Source organism: Apis mellifera, linkage group LG12 (assembly GCF_003254395.2).
Source record: "Apis mellifera strain DH4 linkage group LG12, Amel_HAv3.1, whole genome shotgun sequence".
Lineage (NCBI taxonomy): Eukaryota > Metazoa > Arthropoda > Insecta > Hymenoptera > Apidae > Apis > Apis mellifera.
In genome coordinates, this window is record NC_037649.1 from 10,135,867 (window position 1) to 10,157,464 (window position 21,598).

The 21,598-nt window shown below is 49.4% G+C and overlaps 2 protein-coding genes across 5 annotated transcripts in view; one reads left to right on the plus strand and one right to left on the minus strand.

Annotated features, from left to right (window-relative positions):
- LOC102656885 overlaps positions 1 to 21,598 on the minus strand; it is a 67,934-nt gene that overhangs the window by 34,675 nt on the left and 11,661 nt on the right. The window lies entirely within an intron of this gene.
- LOC408393 (agrin) overlaps positions 3,047 to 21,598 on the plus strand; it is a 336,061-nt gene continuing 317,509 nt past the window's right edge. For 2 of the 4 annotated variants that reach the window (XM_006566907.3, XM_006566908.3), the window contains exon 1: positions 3,047 to 4,516. In XM_006566907.3, coding sequence (XP_006566970.1) covers positions 4,087 to 4,516 — 430 coding nt within the window. In that variant the 5' untranslated portion in view covers positions 3,047 to 4,086. The remainder of the gene's footprint in view (positions 4,517 to 21,598) is intronic. The other 2 variants (XM_006566909.3, XM_006566910.3) reach the window with 1 other exon arrangement.

Consider the following 21,598-nt stretch of genomic DNA (forward strand, 5'->3'; position numbering starts at 1 on the left):
GACGCTTGAACCGACGATTCATCTATATCGAAATTTTTGTATCGGCACTGACTAATAATGGAACTTCGGAAATTCGATCTCGAACGTCGCAACGAACAGAATTGAAACTTTTGCATCGACACTGCGTAATAATTCGATCTCGAACGTCGCAACGAATAGAATTAAAACTTTTGCATCGATGCTGCGTAATAATTCGATCTCGAATGTTGCAACGATGGAATTCCGAACGTTTCACGATTCGACATTACGATATCACGGTGTTTCAGATGCTTGACTCGACGATTTATCGAAATTTTTGTATTTGACTAATAATGGAACTTCGGAAATTCGGTTCGATCTCGAACGTCGCAATGATGGGATACCGAACGTTTCACAATTCGACATTACGATATCACGGTGTTTCAGACGCTTGACTCTACGATTCATCATATATCAAAACTTTTCCATAGCCACTGCGGATAATAATGGAACCGCTCGGTTCTAAATTCGGTTCGATCATCAATTCGGTTTCTTTCTGAAACACGGGGTATCGCTCAACATCGGACAGCTGACAAACGTACAAAGGGCTAACGACGCGGGCGTTACGGCGAGCGGGCACGCGAGCATTTATAAGTTTCCCGTTGGAGCGACGGTGGAGGGTGGTGGCGTCGAAGGGGCCAGGGGGAAGCCAGAGGCGACGCTCGTCATAACTCATCCGAGCCCGTGGCCGTCGTCGGGATATCCGTGCGCGTGTATCCTCCTCGGCCGAGTCGCGAATAAACAACGAGGCGAAGAGACAAATCCGCGATAACTTTCGATCGCCACCGGTGTTGCGAGGATTGCGAGATCGAGGTCGAGGGAAAAAGAGAGAGAAAGAGAGCTTATGAGATTAGTTTAATCAACCGTACACGTACTTAGCGGGCCGAAACGAGGATGAAACGGAGGGTGGCGTTTCTCCGGGGCGACAAGGATCTACGGTTGGAACGGATGGCGACGAGAGATCTGGTTTCTCTATTTTTATTATCGGACGGACGGACAGGCTCGCGTCGAGGCCGCACGAAACAAAGTGGCGCATTAGCGTTCCTTACGTGTATTGTTAACGAGCCACGCAAATCGATCCATTCGTTAGCTGGGAGAGGGGGGGAAGGGATCGGTCGGCGCGGTAGCTTGTCTCGCCTTTCCATCGCCATATTTTACTCCCATCGGCCGACGATTTGTCTACCCGAGGCCCTCGTCTTGCTCTCTCGCCTGTCTATAAACACCAGGCCCTCGAGAGGAGGAAAGGAAAAGAAAAGGAAAAGAAAGTGGACGAGATCGTTTAACGAGATCGATCGAGATACGAGTCCTCCCTTCGAGATCCATCCCTATTCCATATTTATATTTTTATCTCTCAAAGATGCCTCTCTCGTTTACGTTCCCCTATCCGTCGCGTATATCTCATCCTTTCCTCGATATCGCCATAGAAAATGCCGGCTAGCTAACTGTAAATCCATAATCCATAAACGAACGACTCGATACAGTTCTCCAGGCGCGAGAATCGCGGCGTTGACGCTCGCCAGGATATTACCGGTGTCCGAAAACGGCGATTCGGATGGAAGATACGAGAGGCGGACACGAGGAATCGAAGGAACACGCGTGGGCACGATTCACAGATTCGTTCTGCTCGAGAAAAGAAGAGAAGGAAGGACTGGATGCCTCCGTAGAATCTGTTATTTCCTCTCGAAAACGATCGCGCCGGTGGATCCGTTTCGAGAAAACTCGATCGATCGAGGCGTTCATTAACGTTTCACTGGCCCGTTTCTATCGACACACGCATATTTCCGCGCAACAATGCCGGGCCCGCATTCCTCCTCCGTGTCCCCGAACGTGGGCGAAGTACGCCGGCCAGATACGGATCTCCGTTTCATTATCGCGTCTCGCGATAACTGGTCCGACTCTCCTGCATTCCTCGCCTATCCAAATGCCCACGTTTCTATCCGCGGGTCCGAAACGCGGAATTTCACGCTTCCTACACGATTCAGCTCGAGAGATGAACGAGGAATCGTTTGTTTTAAAATTGAAGATAGGGGATGATGAGCTTTGACTTCTTCAACAGGGTCCAAAGGTTTCCAAGGTTTCGTTTCCTCGCGAGTTCGAAACTTGGAGGACCGTATCTGAAAGATGAGAATCTCTTTTCCATCCACGCCCAGACAATCATGGGCATACCGTGCGACATTACGTAAGACGAGCGTATAAATATTAAATCACGACGTAGCATGACATGTGTAGATCGAAGAGAGACGCGTATCGTAAATAGATGAAAATCGAGAAAGCTCTTCTTTACACGTTGTCGATTAACCTTTCTCGTTAGAAAAAGGAAGAAAGAAAAATTCTCACCACTTTTCGTCACGGTTGACGAGCGACTCCGTCTCTCGGCATTATCGATCGCCATCAATTACGAAACGGCTCGAGATCGTAGCTCGTTAAGTCGCTACAGATTATCCTCGTCTCGTCCTCGACCTTTATTTTTTTTCCTTTCCCCACCCTTTGCCCAAATGCCAGACGCTCGAAACGTGGCTCGCACGCAACATCTCCCTAAACATTTCTCTCGAATAACGCGTTGACTCCATATTCGGCCAGAGAGTTTTCTCCAAAGAACGCTCTACCGTGTCTCCACCCTTCCTATACACATATTTCAGAAGGTGGTTGGGGGTGAAAATGGCGCGGTATTATGCGTGTCAATAGCACCCACGTGCAACGCGAATCTCGGGACGCTCGAGCCCGGCTCGTCTTTGACTCTCGGCAGATTTCTCTCCCTCCCCCTCCGCCTTTCCCCCCCCCCCTGCGTTGGCCCGCACCAACACTGGGCCGTGCGCGGGAAACGGGCGGGAGCGTACGTGTGTCGGAGCGGCGTGTGCCCCCACACACCGACTCCGCTCATATCTCTCTCTCTCTCTCCCTCTCCCTCTCCCTCCCTTCTTGGTCTAAGGCGACTTACGCCTACACGTTGTAGTTGCAGCATCCACACTTAGCCCTCCTCAGTCAAGCGCGTGCCTCCACGCGACCAACCACCACCTCGAACCACCGCGCTCTCTCACTCTCGCGCAGTCGGATAGCAGTCGGCGTAGGTAGGCAGGCTGAGAGATGTCGGCCGCGGCGAGCGACTCGCGCCTCGTTGACAGTGCGTTTGGTAGCGGTTAATCTACACGCTCCGCCTGTCGCGCCGCGTTCCGGCAACGCGGAGGGTCACGCGCGTTCGACAATCTCGGTCTCCGACGCGAAGGCGAAGCGGAGTCGAGCCACGGTTGAGCGGGCGCGCGACGATGATCGGCGAGGATCGGTGTCGAGGAGAGGCGTGCCACCGAACTCGTCCGTCGCTCGCCGCGACGAGTCGCTGAGGAATCGCGCGTGTCTCGTGTGCGAGTGTGGTGTTTCCACGCAACGAAAGAACGAGGACGAAAAAGAAAAGTCGGAGAAACCGCGTGAAGTGAAAGTTTCGTTTGATTTTGTGCTGGCGATTTTTCCCCGATTTTCCATCCGTTCTACGAGACGAATAAGCTCTGTCGAACGACGGGAGAAGGTGGAATCGCGTGGAATCTCGTGTCGAGGGGAGGAGGGGGTGGGGGGCGACAGAATCGGCGATTCATCGATCGAGTCGAGTTCTCGCGACACTTGCCTGCCACTCGAGGGCAGCAACGGGGGAAACTAGTAGTGGATTGGAAATCGGCGAGCGAGCGTGGGTCGACACACGGCGCCAACCTGTTGCTCAAGATCACGCCGCCTCGTAAGATCGGACTCGTTTCCATTTAAGAGGGAGCGGAGGGAGAGAGAGGGGGGAGTATCTCTGTTAGGAGAAATGGCCCGATCGACAGCCGCCAACTGATCGAGCCGAGAGAGACTCGTGCGTTTCTATCAATTTCCACGTATCCGGGCAATTTGCCGTGCGCGTCATCCATCATTTCTCTCCCCCCTTCCCTCGGCCAGATCCCGATCGCGTTCGAGGAATTTTAACGGGGATCGATCGGACCGAGTCGCGAAAGTGCGCGATGGTGCGCGAATAATCGACGTGGAAACGAAGGCGCGCGACGGATAGATCAGATCAGATCGGAGAGGAAGAGGAAAGGAAAGATGGGCGCCGATTCGAAGATCGGTTTGCTGGTCCTGTGGGCGAGCGTCACCCTGCTCCCGCTCGCCGTCTCGTCGACCAGGGAGCTTTTGGACTGTCGCGCGAATTTGTCGGCCGCGATCCGGAACGACAGCACGTTCGTGGGCAAGGTGCGGCAGGCGGATTACATCTTCACGGGGAAGATAAAGGATCTGAGGAACGGGCACGTGCACGTGCGCGTCAAGAGGGCGATCAAGGGGGAGTTGAACGCCACTCTCGATCTAACGTTGAACGACACCTGCGCCCGATACATACGGCCGAGTTACACGGGCATCTTCATGGCGCGACGAGAGGCCATCGATTCCGACCAACGCCGTGACAGGATCGTGATGCACTTTGGCCCGGTCCCGCTCACTCTCGCCAATTTGGACAGATTGAACGCAGCCGTTAGAGGTGAGTCTCGCGTCTCTTTTAGCCTTTTCCTTCCGTCCGTTCTTTCGAGAAGGGAAAAAGAAAGAAGCCCGGAGGAGGAGGAGAGAGGAGACCGGAACGGAAAACGTGGACGCGCGCGAGCAAATAGTAAAAGTATGTATTTGAATAACGGCGAGCCGAGTTGAAAAAGCAAGCGATTTTACGATTCGTCGAGTTTTTTTTCTTTCAAACGGGGATAAAATATCCGCCCGATGGAGATGCAACGGTACCATTTCAGCGCGCGTGAAATATTTGTAAACTGGCCGCGAAACGTTTATACCTGTTCCCTGTCTCGTTCGAGATTGTCGAGCAAGCGAAGGGCAACCGTGGTAACACAATGCGCGTTGTCGAGCGACAAGTATCACCGCGCGCGCTCCCAAGGTCTGCCGGAGGACGGTGCTCGTCTCGCGGCCAACTAGTCCTTCTCCGTCCTGCTCCGCGTAAAAAAAAGAAAGAAAAAAGGAAGAGAAAAGAGAAACACATAATAACGCATCGTTTTTCACCATAATTTGCCGCGCTTCCACCTCGTTCGGTTCATCGATCGGAGAAGTTGAACGCAGGTTTCGCGTGTCGTCCCGGAACGGAAGACAAAACTGGTGCCCGGACATTAGAGAAAATTAACGTTGGAATTACGAGGGGCGGAGGTATCGGAGATTGGCCGGCGCAAAGGGTCCGATGATTTATTTAACGAGAAGGGATTTGAAAGCGCGGCTCCATTTTTGCTCCTTTTCGAGTATCGGTTTACCGAAAGGGTTGGGGACCTCCCTAGGGAATTCGACGGGGAAAAGTGGCCGGCCCTAGGGATATAATCGTAGGGGTCTCGATTCGCCTTCCTCTTTCGTCCGCCGTCACTTGCGAGTCCTCGCTGGCCGGACCGTTACGAAACGTGTCGTCGATATTTCTTCGAAAGGCGTCGCGTGCAATTAGGCGATTTTCTCGAGAGTGCGCGCCGCGGGGCGCAAAATTCAAATTTAGTTCGCGCCCAAGCGATAATACGGAAGCGTTCGTATGGAAATAATGAAAGGGTTTGGCGAGCCGCTAGGAAAATCTCTCTCTCTCTCTACGCGTGGAATGCAGAACAGCGGACAGGATTGATTAACGCGACTGCTCCTTTCCTCCTCCTTTTCTCCCCTCCCTCTATCCGTTTTTCTCCCCGTCGATCCGGCGCCTTCGCTAATCGCAGTGTCGTTCGTGGCGCAGGGTGCGACTCTCGCCAGAAAAATTATTACCATCTTCCAGCCAGGGATGGATTTACACTTTGATCGAATTATTACCGAACGTCGAAACGTGGCCGATATTAAGATGTTACGTGATATCGATTAAGAAAAAGGAGACAGATGCTTATTGTACGCTCGCACAGTTTTTAATACCGGGAATCGTTCCAATCGTTCCAATGTTCCTCGAACTGTTATCTGTATTACGATACTACCATTTCCTGTCTCTTTCCCCTTATCTTCGTCTCCTCCTGGAACAAATATATTCGTCGTGTACACTTTCCCCCGCGTTATTGGCAACCGACGACTTCGTGTTTTTCCCTTTCGAGAGGGAAGAAGGAAGGAAGGAAGGCACGCGTCCCCTCGATCCTCGCCGTGGGAAACAACCGCTTTCTTTCCTCCTTTTCTTTTTTCTCGCGCTCGAGAAGGCGCTCGCGCGGAAAATGGGAACCGCTGGCTGCTACCTGCGACACCTGGTCCTTCCCCCGGTGCTCTACAGCCGCTCGCCCACGTACCCGTGTAAGCGGCCACGTATTCCACACCGTCACTTGACGCGCGTTTTCAATGCGACAGGCCACGGTATTTCTGCGTGGACTCGGCCGCGCGCGCGCCCTGAAAGTCGATTCGAGCCGAGGCTCGCGCTGCTCTCTTATGGGGGATCGGCATAATACGCCGCGGGACGCGGCCTACGCGTTTCGCCGAGCCGTGCCAACATCGAACACGCCCTGCCTGTGTAACGCGAGGCCCAGGTGTTCGCCCGATTTCGTCCCATTTTTCCTCCCTTCCCCTCCCCCGATCCTGCGCTTTTCCATCGCGGAAACGAAACGACGAATCCACGTTTTCCACGGATTTATCATTTATTTTCCGCGCAAGCAAGTGGATAGAAAGTGGACGGCGAAGTTCGATTGAAATTCAGAGCGGGGCAAAGCGGGATTTCGAGAACTTAACGGGGATCGAGACGCGTTGGTGGAAGGGAACGGAGCGAATAAGAGTCGCGATTGGTGATCGAGTCGAGAAAGCGTCGAGGGGAGAGATCGCGTCGTTTCGGAAATTGGCCGTGAAAGTGGCGCAACTCCCGCTCTTTTATTTAACGTTCCGCTGGAATCGATGCTTGCTCTATTCTCCTTCGAAAGAATAAAAAATAAATAAAAAGGAGGGTATAAAACGGTTGGAAGCGTTTGCGAAACGATATTAATTAAGTTGTAAAGAGAGACGCGGATAGATCGAAGAAACGTGTTCCGAATCCCCGCAGCTACCTTTGAATACCGTGTATTACCCACCACGCGTACACGTGGTTTCGTGCACAGTCATCCTTGCATGGGGAGAGGGAAGGAGGAGTAAAAGGGAACAATAGTTTTTTTCTCTCTCTCTGTCCCTCGCCCCGACGCGCTGTCTCTACGATTGAAAAGAAACTCGACGATGAATCGCGTCTGTGACTATTGTTAAGACGCCGCGGCTCTATCAATGTCCCTGCGTATACGATTTCAAAACGGTAATTATCTTGGCACCCACGCGCCACGCTTCCATATACGTACATACATACATATATATACACGTAAAATGGCTACGGTTGATGATCATTTCCTCGATCGATATATATATATACATATATCTCTCTCTTTCTTTCTCTCCGGTGAGAGTGGACGGAAGCGAGATGAGTCGTAGCCTGCTTCCGTGGCCGCGTTCCTGTTACCTCCTGCAAACGCACCGTGAAATTGCCACGCAGATTATGATATACACATAGGTGTAATGCAATACTTCGCTTCTGGAGTTGATCGAAGACAATGAATGAAACTCGTTCCAGAGATGTAACGAATTTTTCCATCCTCCTCGCACGTTTTTTAAGAATTCTTCCTCTCCAATTTTGAATATATTCGTTATACGTTCTTCGTTATATGTCTAAAAGGACTAATTATTCTATATGTGAATATAAATGTGTGTATACATATATTGGTAGAAAATATTACAGATAGATACGCTAGATACGTATCGTTTTCTCTCGTAACTCGAGCGGGGCTCGAGTTTCGCGTGTACGTACACGCGTTAAACGTCCATCCCCTCGCGACACGCTTCTCCCGTTCGATTTACCTCCAACACGATCGATAAATTTTCAACACTCGATCGATACTCGTTCAGTATCTCTCTCTCTATCTATCCGTGATAATCCGGTTGCGAAAGGTGTAGGGGAGGAGATGGTCGCAAGGTTGAATTTCGTTTGACAAGCGCGACGATGGGGGGAAAGGAGCGTATTGGAGCGAGTGATCGAAGGGGATCGCACGGTAAGATCGGTAATTGCAATTTATAACCACGGTTTTTAATGGCGCGTGTTATTCGTCGTTCGGTGGTGCGTACGTACCCGTTCAGAGAGATCAAAGACCGCCGTGGGTGAAAAATCGGGATCCGTTGCTAATCCTATAATCGAACAATCAGCCGTGGCGGGGGGATAAACGTATTACTTTCACCTGGATGAAATAGTCGGCCATCTTTCCACGTATAAATATTGTGATTCCAATTTATTCCGCTCGATCTCGAGGGAGCGGAGCCCCCCCCTCTCTCTCTCTTTTTCTCGAGCGTGTAAATTTTCAAAGTGGAGTGTAATTCGTGTATAATATATCTATACAGCAGTTCCACGTATTGAAAGAGTTCTCGAAGAGTTCTCGGTTGAAAAGTCTTGAAATTACATTGGCTTGGAAAAATCGATCGAAAGATATTTATTATCGATTTTAATTCCGCGTGAAATTTTCCAACAAGGTTGGCGAACGATTACCAAAGCGGATGATAATTGGTTTGCTGCGCGTGATTTCCGCGAAAGAGAGAGAGAGGAGAGAGAGAGAGAAAAGAAATCACTCGAGCGTGATTAACGTAACGCGGTGTTGACGTATGAAAAGGGGAGAGGCGGCGGCGGCGGCGGTTAACAACGTTATTAGATCCGAATGATCGCTTCAAACTTCTCTAATAATTTCTTAAGCAGATTGCGACGTGTAATGCGCGGCTTGATGCATCTGTCACCGTCCTCCGTCCCCGCCAACCGACGAGGAGAGAGGCGCGCGCGCACGCGCGCGTGTGTGCGTACAGAGGCTGATTCCGTGGGATTAGTCCCGCCGGGTGTTGTTGCTCCGTGGCGTGGCACGATTTACCAAGTATCTTCGTGTTGCTCGTGGCTGTGGTAGGCGGTTGATTGCCGGAGCCACGAGTGTGCACCGCGAGGCCGCGTATTATGCACGCTTTGTAAGGCGAGCCGCTGAAAAATTAGTCGCGGCCCAGCTCCGTTTGGCCGGCTTGTCCATTCGGGTAACTTAATACCGTGAGTCGCTTACCGTGTTCCCGAAGAAATTGAAAAGAAAAAAGAGGAAGAGGAAAAAAAAAAAAGAAAGGAAAAGGAAAGAAAAAAGGAAGGAAAAAGAAGAAGGGGAAAAAGATAAGAAATAGGAAGGTATCGGGACAAAATTAGGGTAATTTCGTTCGAGGAACAATATTTAAAGATGTCCGAACGGACGTCTTTATACAACTCATTTGCATAAGAATGTACGAGAAGAAGAAGAAGAAGAGGAGGAAGAAGAAGAAGAAGAAAAGGAGGAGGGAGAAGATATCCCTTTTCTGGTTTTATCCCGTGGCCCAATGTTCGATTCGACCGACCGTCGCTCGTTACCTTTAACGCCGTTAAAGTCTCTCTCTCTCCGTCCTCTTTCCGCGTCTTTCACGATTATTTCCTCGACGGCTGGGCGGGCCGTGGAAACGTGACGATTCCCGTTTTCCGTCGTCGCGGGAATAAAAAGCGCGGCACGCGCTTCCGGATGTCACCTCAGCCCGACCCAGCGATAAAAGCTTTTAACGACGCTCCTCCACCTTTGCCCGTGACCAGATCGATTCGAGCCCGTGCTCGTTGAACAACAAACGAGGCCCGAGGAAAGAATTTCTCCACGCCCGTGCGCGTCGAGATGCGTTTGCGACCGATCTCGAATAAATCTGGAATCTCGCTTTCGATTTCCTTTGTCGCCTCAAACTGTCGCCTCCTTTTCCTTCCCCTTCGTCTTATTTACGATCGTGGAAAACGTGCGTCGTCGGGGAGAGTCTCTTTCTTTTCCTCTCCTTTTTTTTTTTTTCTTTTAAACGAACGAGAGATCGGACGCCAAATTTTCGAGGATCGGTACGATAAGTGAGAAAAAGACACGCGTCGTTTCCTGCTCCGTTGAACCGTGACGACGAAGGCGAGGGCGTTCCTGTGGAATTTTCCATGGATCTCTTTCTTCGCTAAGGACTGGAGCCACGCACCCTCGAATCGGTCCTAATTAAAAGATTTCACTCGACGCGTTCGAACGCTTTCTCACGGACAACTCGGGTTCACACGTTTCCTCCCAGAAACGGTCAGGCGCCAGTACCCCCGTGAAAAAAAACCTCTTGAGACTCCCCTGTTGCTGGAGTCGTGTAGCTACGTGCGTGTATTTCCACGATAAGGTTCGCGCAGCCTCCTTTCCTAGAATTATGCCTCTTTAATTTGTTACTTCCTGCGATACGCGCTTCATAAGCACCCAAAGTACTCTTTCTCTTCGTCGAAGAATATTTCTCTCACATTTTCCATCTTACACCTCGACGTGGTAGAAAAATTCAATCCCCCTTTTCTTTCTTTCCGTACAAGGATCCATCTATTAATTTGCGCTCGTGTCACGATATTTAGCGGTTCCACCGACACGAATTCCCAATTCTTTTCCCAAACATCGCGTCAATTAGTCTCTCTCCCGACCTGACCAATCTCTTTCGCTTTCTCGCCTCTTCTCCTCTTCTTCTTACCTTCACACACTCGGTTCCTTTTTATTCTTCTTCTTCTTCTTGTTCGAGGCTTCGCAGAGGCTCGTGTTTTATTTCGAGCTCGCTCCTTCATCTCTCCGTTGTTGGCTCACCAAAAGTGACGCTTTCCTCGATTTTTCACCTTCCATTCTCCCCAAGGTCAACGAGCCGTAACTCATAAACACATTATCGCCATTATCGCGCATCGATGCTATTCGTCTCACCTCGTGCACCACGATTCCTCCTGGATCCGTTATCCCTTATCTCCACCGCGATCCCTTTCCAAGGGATCGAGTACCGAGTTTGCTAGCCGATCTAATTATCGAAGCACGGTGTACCAGCACCAGTAATCCCTCGAGCGTCCATAGAGAGAGATAGAGGCAATTTAATTCTCCTCCCCTCGATATTCCTTGGTTCACGCGTCGAAGAGGGAATATCGAGGAGCAAAGGTGGAAAAATATAACCGGAGCCGGATCTTTTCGCTCCACCGTCTCTGTCGATCGGCAACAACCATCCTCCCCTCCCTTCCCTCGTTATTTACGAGCTCTAGAGCACCGACGACCTTTCTCTCTCTCTTTCTTTCTTTCCATCTCCGCGTTCCAATCTCGATTCGAATTACGTCGCGGGCAATCGATCGATGGACAGAATCTATTCTTCTCGCGGCAACGGTCGTTAACCGTGGATGGAAATCTCGGGCACAGCCCGAGGCGTTTTGGCTATAACAACGATTTTGATGAATTTCAAGTCGGATTTAATTAGGAGGCGCGTATTTTCGTGCCCCGCGTTACTTAAACCCTCGGCCCCGGAGCCCCGCCTCGGAGGACCTTAAAGAATCGAGTTTTGCATGCCCCCGAGGACAAAGCCATAAAATACCAAGCGTAACAGCTTTCAATTACAGGCCCCCGCGCGCCCGCGTATGAGCCGCGCGTATTATAACCTCGCCCCTCGTCCAGGAAGAGTGGGGAGGGGAGGGAAGGAACAAAAAGTGGGACGAGGAATTCCGCGGCTCCCCTTTTCGAACCTCGCGCCGCGTTACGAACCTCCCCCTTTCTTTCGTCCTTTCGCATTTCGATACGTGATCAACCGCCGTCGATCCAGGAGGTGATCTACCTAATCCCTTCCGTTCTCACGCGCAGAACGAGAGAACGCGTGATCGAGGAGCCGATATTACATCCCACGAATAAAATTGAATAAAATTCTCCCTGTTTCGAGAGAAATTAAGAAAGGACAGGACCGTATCCTCTAAGAAAAATTCGAGTTTGTTTTCGAAGGGATCGAGGAGCATATTACATCCAACGAATGAAATTAAATAAAATTCTCCCTGTTTCGAGAGAAATTAAGAGAGGATAGGACCCTTTAAGGGAAATTCGAGTTTGTTTTCGAGAGGATCGACACGAAGTATATTATATCCAACGAATGAAATTGAATAAAATTCTCCCTGTTTCGAGAGAAATTAAGAGAGGACAGGACTCTTTAAGGGAAATTCGAGTTTGTTTTCGAAGGGATCGAGCATATTATATCCAACGAATGAAATTGAATAAAATTCTCCCTGTTTCGAGAGAAATTAAGAGAGGACAGGACCCTCTAAGGGAAATTCGAGTTTGTTTTCGAGGACATCGACACGGAGCATATTATATCCAACGAATGAAATTGAATAAAATTCTCCCTATTTCGAGAGAAATTAAGAGAGGACAGGACCCTTTAAGGGAAATTCGAGTTTGTTTTCGAGGACATCGACACGGAGCATATTATATCCAACGAATGAAATTGAATAAAATTCTCCCTATTTCGAGAGAAATTAAGAGAGGACAGGACCCTTTAAGGGAAATTCGAGTTTGTTTTCGAGAGGATCGACACGGAGCATATTATATCCAACGAATGAAATTGAATAAAATTCTCCCTGTTTCGAGAGAAATTAAGAGAGGATAGGACTCTTTAAGGGAAATTCGAGTTTGTTTTCGAGGACATCGACACGGAGCATATTATATCCAACGAATGAAATTGAATAAAATTCTCCCTGTTTCGAGAGAAATTAAGAGAGGACAGGACCCTCTAAGGGAAATTCGAGTTTGTTTTCGAGGACATCGACACGGAGCATATTATATCCAACGAATGAAATTGAATAAAATTCTCCCTATTTCGAGAGAAATTAAGAGAGGACAGGACCCTTTAAGGGAAATTCGAGTTTGTTTTCGAGAGGATCGACACGGAGCATAATATATCCAACGAATGAAATTGAATAAAATTTTTCCTGTTTCGAGAGAAATTAAGAGAGAATAGGACTCTTTAAGGGAAATTCGAGTTTGTTTTCGAGAGGATCGACACGGAGCATAATATATCCAACGAATGAAATTGAATAAAATTCTCCCTGTTTCGAGAGAGATTGAGGAGAGAACAGAATCGTACCCTATAAGGGAAATTCGAGTTTGTTTTCGAGGGGGAATTTCGCGAAGCACTAATCACGCGGCGGACGAAAACGACCGGTCGTATACACGGTTGCAAGCGGTTGGCTCGCGATTACCGGGCTGATGAATTGTCGCCCGGGGGTATCGTATATTTTTCGAAGAATAGACGAAGATATTACAACCGGCGTGCGGCGTCGGTTGATTGGCGTCACCGCGTGCCGCGCAAACGTGGCGCGCGGTGGTTGGGAAACGTTGAGGAGAGGAAAAAAAAAAGGAAAAAAAGGAAAAAAAGGGGGGGATGGAGCGGAGGACGGCCGGTGTACGTATGTATGGTAATTGGCGATTCATCACGGCGGCGACAAGCCGGCCGCGGTTCTGCTCACCGCAGAAGTTGGCCCTCCTCGCTCGCGTTGGGGACGAGAGGGGAGAGGGAAGACGACGAGAACGTTTGACGAAGATAAAAACGGCGAAAAAGGAATCGCGTGCCGCGATTCTTGTCGCTCGCCTCGTCCTTTTTTCCTCTCCGCGGCCCGTGTTTACCCGGCCGAGGGACACGGCTCGCCCCTCCCCCTCCATCCCTCCTCGCTCCCCCCTCCCTTTTCCCTCGCCAACATCGTAATTATTTCGTAATTACACGTTCATTATGCGGGGCAAAGGGGAGGAGGAGGGAAGCGTGGAATTACGGATGGGTGAAAACAGAGATGTACACAGAGGCGGCGGGCGTTATTTCGTCGAATAATAATAAATCATGCCTCCCCCTTCCCTCCACGTTCGAAAATTCGTTCGTTGAGTTTTTCAACGGATATCGGGGTGGAGCCGAGGCAGCGTATTTTACATTTATTATACAAATTGTGGAACGTGACTGGAAATCATCGGGATCGTGTCACGCGCCGATCGATCTCACGAAAAATCTCCAGATTTCCTCGACCTTTCTCCTCCCCTCCCGTTTGCTTTTGACACGTGTGTTTCTTCCTTCCTTTCTTTCTTTCTTTCTTTCTTTTTTTTCCTTACCCAGGAACAAACCAAACAGTGGGTGGAATGTCATAGACGCGTTCGAGGTCTCCCTTCCTCTTCGCCCAACTTCGAGTGGGTGGAATGCCGTGGATGCACCCAACTCTCTCTCCCACACCGTCCCCCCCCTCCTTTCCCTCCTTCTCTCTTTCGGCGGTTCCTGCATAGCTGGAAGAACCAGTTTTTGTTTTCTCGAGAAAATTAAAATTCCTCCCGCTTGAATATAAAAAAGCGGCGGTTTTCATCTCGTACGATCAAGATGCGACGTTTCCCTTCCTCTTTGTTTTCGTTCCCGAAAGGAACGAATCGGCCGAGATCTTCCACCGTTGCGCGCGCGTGTGCGCACACCTGCGCAATTGTCAGCAGCGACAAAGCAAGCAAGCAAGCCCAAGTAGGCGGATTCTCCATAGGATTCTCCAAAGGAAGATTCGCGTGGAAAGATTTATCGAGGCTCGTCCCATCCTTCCGAACGAGGCCTTGTTATAAATTTCTCGATCAAATGGCGGTGCACGAAACTCGACTTGACGACTCCGCGCCGGGTGAAATCTGATGCAGCGCGAAATGCAGCGGTCGGGAGGGGATACGGGAAACCCGAGTCGTTCGACGATGTTTCGGTTTATCTGATCGTGGAAGGGCGTGCGGCGGAATAAAGGAATCCTACCGATAATCCGCTGATAAATCGTTTTCCATATAAGGCCGTCCGGCCACGCGTTACAAATTCCAATTCGAAAGCTTGGTAAGCCGAGAGTTTCGGCCTCCACTCCTCCTTTCGAGGCCTCGCGACTCGCGCCTCTCCAATCCCGAATCGTATACGTCTATATATATACGTAACCGACTAATCGGATTCACGAGTCACGGCTCGCTCGCTGGACGATTAAGTGGCTCGCTGATAAGGTGGCCTTTACCAATCACCTTTGCCTATATCTCGAGATAAGGTAATCGGCGGTCCCTTTTACTCCTGCTAAACGTTTCCAAGACCCTTCCCCACCGATATACCGGTTGTCGCGACTTATACAGCCGAGCGTTGACGCGCAACCAATTTGGACCTCGATTCCTATCCGCGTTTCTAATTATGTTAGAAAAGGAGCAAATTTGTTGAAAAGTCCCCCTCCTTTTCGTTCGAGCTACGTGATTTCGCCACGGAACGTTTTCAAGAGGATATTGCGCAACGTGGAAAGGGGAATTGGCCAGTGGAATTTAGAAAACTGCGCGAGAGCGCGCGTTGGAGAGGCGTGGATGGTTGAGCAACCATTACCAATATTTGAACAAATTTTCGAACGATCAACAATTCGATCCCTTCTTCGCTCCTTCTTCTCTCGAAACGCCGCCGCTTCCTCGCGATTAAAGGCAATTAGGAATAAGTGCTCACTTACGAGGCAGTCGTCTGGTAGCCGAGAGACATTCCTTTCGTTGGAATTCGTCGGCCGTCGCGACTCATTTATCGTTACATACCAAATGTATAATCCAAGGAGCCAACTCTCCCCTCCCGACAAATTTAACCACACCCCACCACCACGCCTCCCCGCGTGCTTGTTTAACCTCTTTCCTCCCCCGTCGTCCGATCGTCCGCCAATTTTCTCTGTCCACGCCACGCAGGTATAATAATAATAACGGGTCTTTCTTTTGCCACGTTCACGCTCTCCTTTCTCCTCCTCCTTTATTCCTTCCTCCCCCCTTTCCCCTCCAGTCGCCAACTGTTTGCCCGCGACTCGGTTTGTCCGCGTCCTCGAGTTTGTGTGCCGGGACGGCGTCATTAAAATGGCGGAGCCTCTGCGTGTCTGTGAGAGAAGAAAAACCGTGACCAGGCTGTCTCCGCCGTGTTCAATTCAATTCTGCCCATTTTCAACACGTTTGTTCGATCTCCGCGTTCCCACGATTGCCTTGCCATCTTTCCCTCCCCGACCGTTCGAATCGCGAATTAATAACACGACCGTTTTCGAATTCGAATAATTATTTTCTTCGAGGAGAGGATCGAGGTGATCAGGGTGGCGGTGCCTCCTCCTTCTTCTTTTTATTCTTCCTCCTCGTAGGAGCGGTCATTAATTATTATACCGGACGGAGAGGAAAGAAGGGGAGAGTGGGTGGAGAAAAGGAGAAGCGGCGGCGAGAGAGGTGAATAGAAACGGAGAAGGAAAAAAATAAAATAAATAAGTAACCAAGAGCGGATGTTAACGGACGGCCGTAAAAATATGCGAGGACAGATTTAGGCATTGGATCCCTTTGAAGAGCTCGCGTTGGAAGATTTTGACCGGGTTCGGATGGACGAGCGTGCAATCGGGGCGACACGTTCGATCAAGAGATTTGGAACCGTTGGAAAATAATTAAACGTTTCACGGGACGTTTTAGTGCCAAGGATCCGAAACGATATTTTTTTTCTTTTCTTTTCATCCTCTCTTCCCTGCAACAATTCAAATATCCGAAATTGATATTTTGACACGCGTGTAATTACACCGTGGATCCTATTATCTCCTCTCTGATACCAGGAATCGTTGGAATTATAGGATGATGATCGAATAACGATCGGTGTTTCGAGTCTTTCGTCTAATTTCCTTCGTACAAAAACACGACAATTCCAGTGTCATCGGTTCGACAGAGATGATATTGGTTGCATCGATCCCGATATTTGCAACAATGCAAATATCCGAGATTGATATTTTGACACGCGTGTAATTACACCGTGGATCCTATTATCTCCTCTCTGATACCAGGAATCGTTGGAATTATAGGATGATGATCGAATAACGATCGGTGTTTCGAGTCTTTCGTCTAATTTCCTTCGTACAAAAACACGACAATTCCAGCGTCATCGATTCGACAGAGATGATATTGGTTGCATCGATCCTTTCGAATACATCTCTGTACACGAATACGGGCAGAGCGTTGAACGGGCGAGAAACGGAACGCTTGGTATCTCGATTTCCTGGGCTGATGGATCGACAGGTGAATATACGGATTGCAAATAGTCCGCAACGAAATTATCGGCGAATCCGACGTCCACGGTGGCCAACGGTATCGGCGAAAAGCATCGACAAGAGGGCCCACCTCCCTTTCATGAAGAGATCACGCGAAGGAACCAGTCGACCGAACCGAATCGCTACCATTTCTTCTCGCTCTTCCTCTCTCTTTCTCTCTCTTTCTCCCCTCTGCACACGTGTTTACCAATACGTCCGTTCGATTTATTTTCAAGTAGCCTCTCTTTCTCTCTCTCTCTCTCTCTCGTTCGAGAAGCGTTGATTAACGACGATAATGCGAGAGTCAAGAGATACTCTCGTCGTGACTCGATCCTTTTCCTTTCTTTTTTTATTTTCATCGATCGAATAATAATGGAAGAAACGAGGGCACGAGTGAACCTCGTCGTCGAATCTAAATGAATTTCAACGTGGAAATGGAAATAGAGAGATCTAAAAAAAGAGAGAGAGAGAGAGAGAGAGAGACAAAAACCGCGATGAGAATATTTTAAAGATGGAGGACACTTTTAAAACGCTCGCTTTTAAAGCCTTATCGTTCTAATAGGACGCGTAAGGCGGTCGTTTAACGCTCGAAGGCCGAGAACTTTCGAGATAAGGGAGATTTCGTGCTCGCCACGAAATTTTTGAATAATTAATCACGACCAAGGTTGAGTCGGAAAGGAAAGAAGAAGAAGAAAAAAAAAAGAAAAGAGAGAAGAAAGAGAGAAAGGAACGCAGTTAAAGTTCAATGGTAGCCATCTTCCATTCCGTTCCATTCGCGTGCCTCCTCCTCTTTTTCTTCTGCCTCGATAATGACGTGCCTTTCGACGACTCATTCCGCCGGGACGATGCACGCGAAAGAAGGAGAAAGGAGGGACAAAGGAGGAGCCACCAAGGACGAGCGAGGTCCTTTACACGTGGAACGGGACAATCTGCCCCGTATGCAAATGCAATTTCTCGCGCGCGCCCTCCTCCCTTACGATTGGCAATATTTCGGGTGTAAGAAATGAGAGGCAATCTATATGTAAGTAAGCGGAGGCAAGAAACTATAACACGGAGAAGCGATCCTTTTCTCCTCTCCTCTCCCCTCCATTCAGGGGGTAAAAGAGGGGCGGTGATCCGCGAGATAAGATCTCCGAGGGATCGGTAGCCGGCTTAGCAACGGATATAGATCACGTATATAATGGAGCGGCGCAACGCTTGCCTCTACCGATCGCTATCGTTCGTACTTTACGCGTCACTTAGATTTCTTTCTCTCTGACGAGCGCATACGGATCGATGATCGAAATCTCTCCCGTCAATTTCCATCGAGCTACCGGCCGACCATCGCGCCTAACGCTGCTCCATCGATATCGTAACGCAATTATGGGGTTGCGTGCTGGGATCGTGAGTGGCGATAGATGCGTATCCATTCGGGATAGAATAGTGATCGATTCGAGTATTATTAAAAATATTCTTGGAATTCGATCGGGAGAAATTGTGCGAATCGATTATGACATTGCCGTTCATTTGTTATATCGTTGAGGACCTCCGACCTCCGACCACGCGTCGATCAACTTCGATCCAGGGATTTGTGGCGTGTCGATCATGCTTCCCTTCGGTCTCGAGCCGAGGAAGAGAGGGAGAGAGGCCGAGGTTCTCGAGGGGAGGCCGTAACAAATCTCGAAACAAACGGTGGACCGGTAGATTCGCCATTTAAAATCACAGCGTGAACGACCCGTTGCGACCCGCTCGCTTAATTTGGAAATATGTCGAGCGATTAGAGGTCCCAGAGGGGGGTGGCTGTGCTTCCACGTACCCCACCCTGTTCCGCAACGGTAATTTATACTTCTCGGGATCTTTAAACGCGGGCTTAATAACGGGCTAAACCGCTTGTTAACCTTAAATCAGTTGTAAATCAACCTTATGGGGTAACTCGTTGCCTACCTATCTACCTACCCTCGAGGGGAATAGATTGGGATTCGACAACAGAGGCAAGTAGTCGGTTCGCGAGATTGAATTCGTGAAATTGGGGAAAAGTAAAAGAAAGAAAGAGAGAAAAACGCTGATGCATTCCGGGACGAGGTTTAGGTTTAATCGTTTATCGGTGGAAAATTTTTCTCCTTCGTTTTCTCCTCGATTACGGCGGAATCTGGGACGCAGGAGGTAGGATTTCAACGATCTTGCTCGACCAGAAAGTGGCAACACAATTATGGGTCGATGACCGTATTATTCATGTCCTGTCTCACAGCCACGGACCTGTATTTAACTTATCTCATCTGCATAACCTCTTCCTCTAACCGCCACCTCGTTCGAAAATTTCACTCGCGGGGAGGATCGAAAAAAAAAAAAAAGGAAAGGACCCAAACGCCATCGTCCCAACGCCTCGCGACCGTATTATAAATTCATCGAAAGTCGAAGGCTTTATTCGGGCCGCGAGTACAAATACCATCGAAATACCTTCGAACATAAATCGGCGGATAAATCCAGTCGAGTCGAAGGCGTTAATTGCAGCCGATGAAGCAACGCGACCTCGCGCATTCCACGCGAAATATAGCCTAACGTTTCATCATCGTCGCTTCTTCTTCTTTCTCGCTCACAAAAACCAATCTCTTCGAATCTTCAATCGTCGCCTAGATTCGACTCTTCCAAAATTTAAAACCTCTTCTCTTCTCTCCCAATGCTTCTCAACATAATAAGATCGTACGACTAGAAAAAGAATCCTTCCTCCACTCTCGTTTCCACGTAGGTAGTAATGAAACGTTACTCGATGGAAGGAAAAGGTGAACCGATCCTCCGCCGTCGATAAATAACGCGATTCGCATCTCTCGTCGTCTTCGTCGTCGTACGTCAGCCGGGAGCGGCTAGTTAGCTTATCCCGCATTGGCCTCGATCCCTGGCCGAACCGTGGCCGATAAATTCCCTCGTATTCGTAACAGGGGGAAATAGAGGCGCAGGTATCGCAACGGGGGTATCTGGATGCGATCGCGCGCCGCGCCATAAATGGAGGGCCCGCGTATGAGGAACCGATGTCGGCGCCAGCCGGCTATTACAACTTGTACAAGCGGCATCCAACCAAGGGAGGAGGGATGAGAGGGGGACAGCCCCGTTCTTTCTCGCTGTTGGCCACGTTTTACCCGCGCGCTAGAACCCGCGCCTCTTTCATTACGTATCGCGTCGTGCGTTATTACGCGCTTCCACGTAACTATAAAGAAGCGATCGCGTAACCCGCCTCTTCCAACGCTTGCCGCCCGGCCAACCTTTCCTTCTCCCCTCCTCCTCTCTCGTTTTCCGCGTTTCTTTTCCGCGCAAATCTTTCGCACGCCTCCGCGAGGATTATTCCGCCGTTTCCGCTCCGTAATCGTTCACGGTTCGATCGAAAGAGGCGGAGAAGGAGAGGAGGAGAGGATACGGTTATATCGACGTTAAATTCCACCGTGGTGGAATTCGTTTTGCCGCTTCTAATCCCCCGTGGAGATTTTTCGACTTTACACGTGAAAGCCTCGAAATGGAATTTCGCGTGCCGCTTTATCGGCCGGTCGATGGTGTCGATTCTTTCAACGGTTAAAAAAAAAAAAAAAAAAGGTTAAAGGTGGCTCGACACGGGTAATCGAATAGGGGATCGAAAAAAAGTGGCATCCATCCGTGGGATAAAAGCGATATTTTTTCACTTTTTTCCCTTTTTGTTTCCCCGACCGATCGTCGGAAAGTCGTCGCGTTCAGCGATCGACCGTTAAGAATTATGGTTATTAAAAGTATTTATACTTACAGGCGATGGAACGGGCGTGGAAAATAGCATTTTCCGTAACGGAAAATGTAACGATATTTAATTATCCGCACGCACATGTGTGTGACCGGTTCAAGAATATTGCAACGATCGGCCATTGCTTCCACTCCTTCGTTGGATGACGCTGTCGAGTGGTCTCGATTGTGTGTTTTTAATAGAAGTAATTAAGAGAGGGATCCCGAGTATCGGAATATGTTCAATCCTTCGAAAGAATTCAATTACACGAACGTTCGCTAATTATCGACCGGTCTTATATACCCAAAGGGTATCCGCTCCTTCTCTCCACTTCTCCGTTTCCGTTTAACAACGATACCGAGCTCCGTTACAGTCACGGCTGTTCCACCTCTCACGACGACCAATAACCGCTTCTCGGTTTACTCCGTTTCGACAGCTCCCGTCGTTGCTCCCGCAATTAGGGGAAAATGAAAAAATCCGCTAATATCGGATCGATCCATCAATTATTCCTCCTTATGCTCGTTTCGATTCATTCTGTCCTTCTCCACAATTTCGCCACGTTCCACGAAGAAAAGACACTCGGATCGAGCGAATATAGAAAGAGTCGACTCGAATTTCGTCCTCTTCTCGATTAATTGTACAAAAAGAGCAGGGGGGCGTAAAAGGCGTATAAAGATAACGCGACACCAGGACGCGTTTCGTTTAATCCCTCCGCGATCGTCGTTAACCTCCTCCTCCTCCTCCTTGAGAATCGCTCTTAAAAATTCCCATCGGCGAGTTTATCGCGCGCGATCTCGTCGCGGCGAGGCGACAACGTAATCGGGAAACCGGCGGGTTTGCTACCGCCTCTCGAAATTGGCCGTTTCGCAATTAACGGATATATATCCACGTCGAACCAGATCCTTCCCTCTCCCCTCACCTCGCTCGTGTTTATTCGGGGAGAGAAAAGAAAAGAATCGGGGCGAAAAATTCCGGGCCAC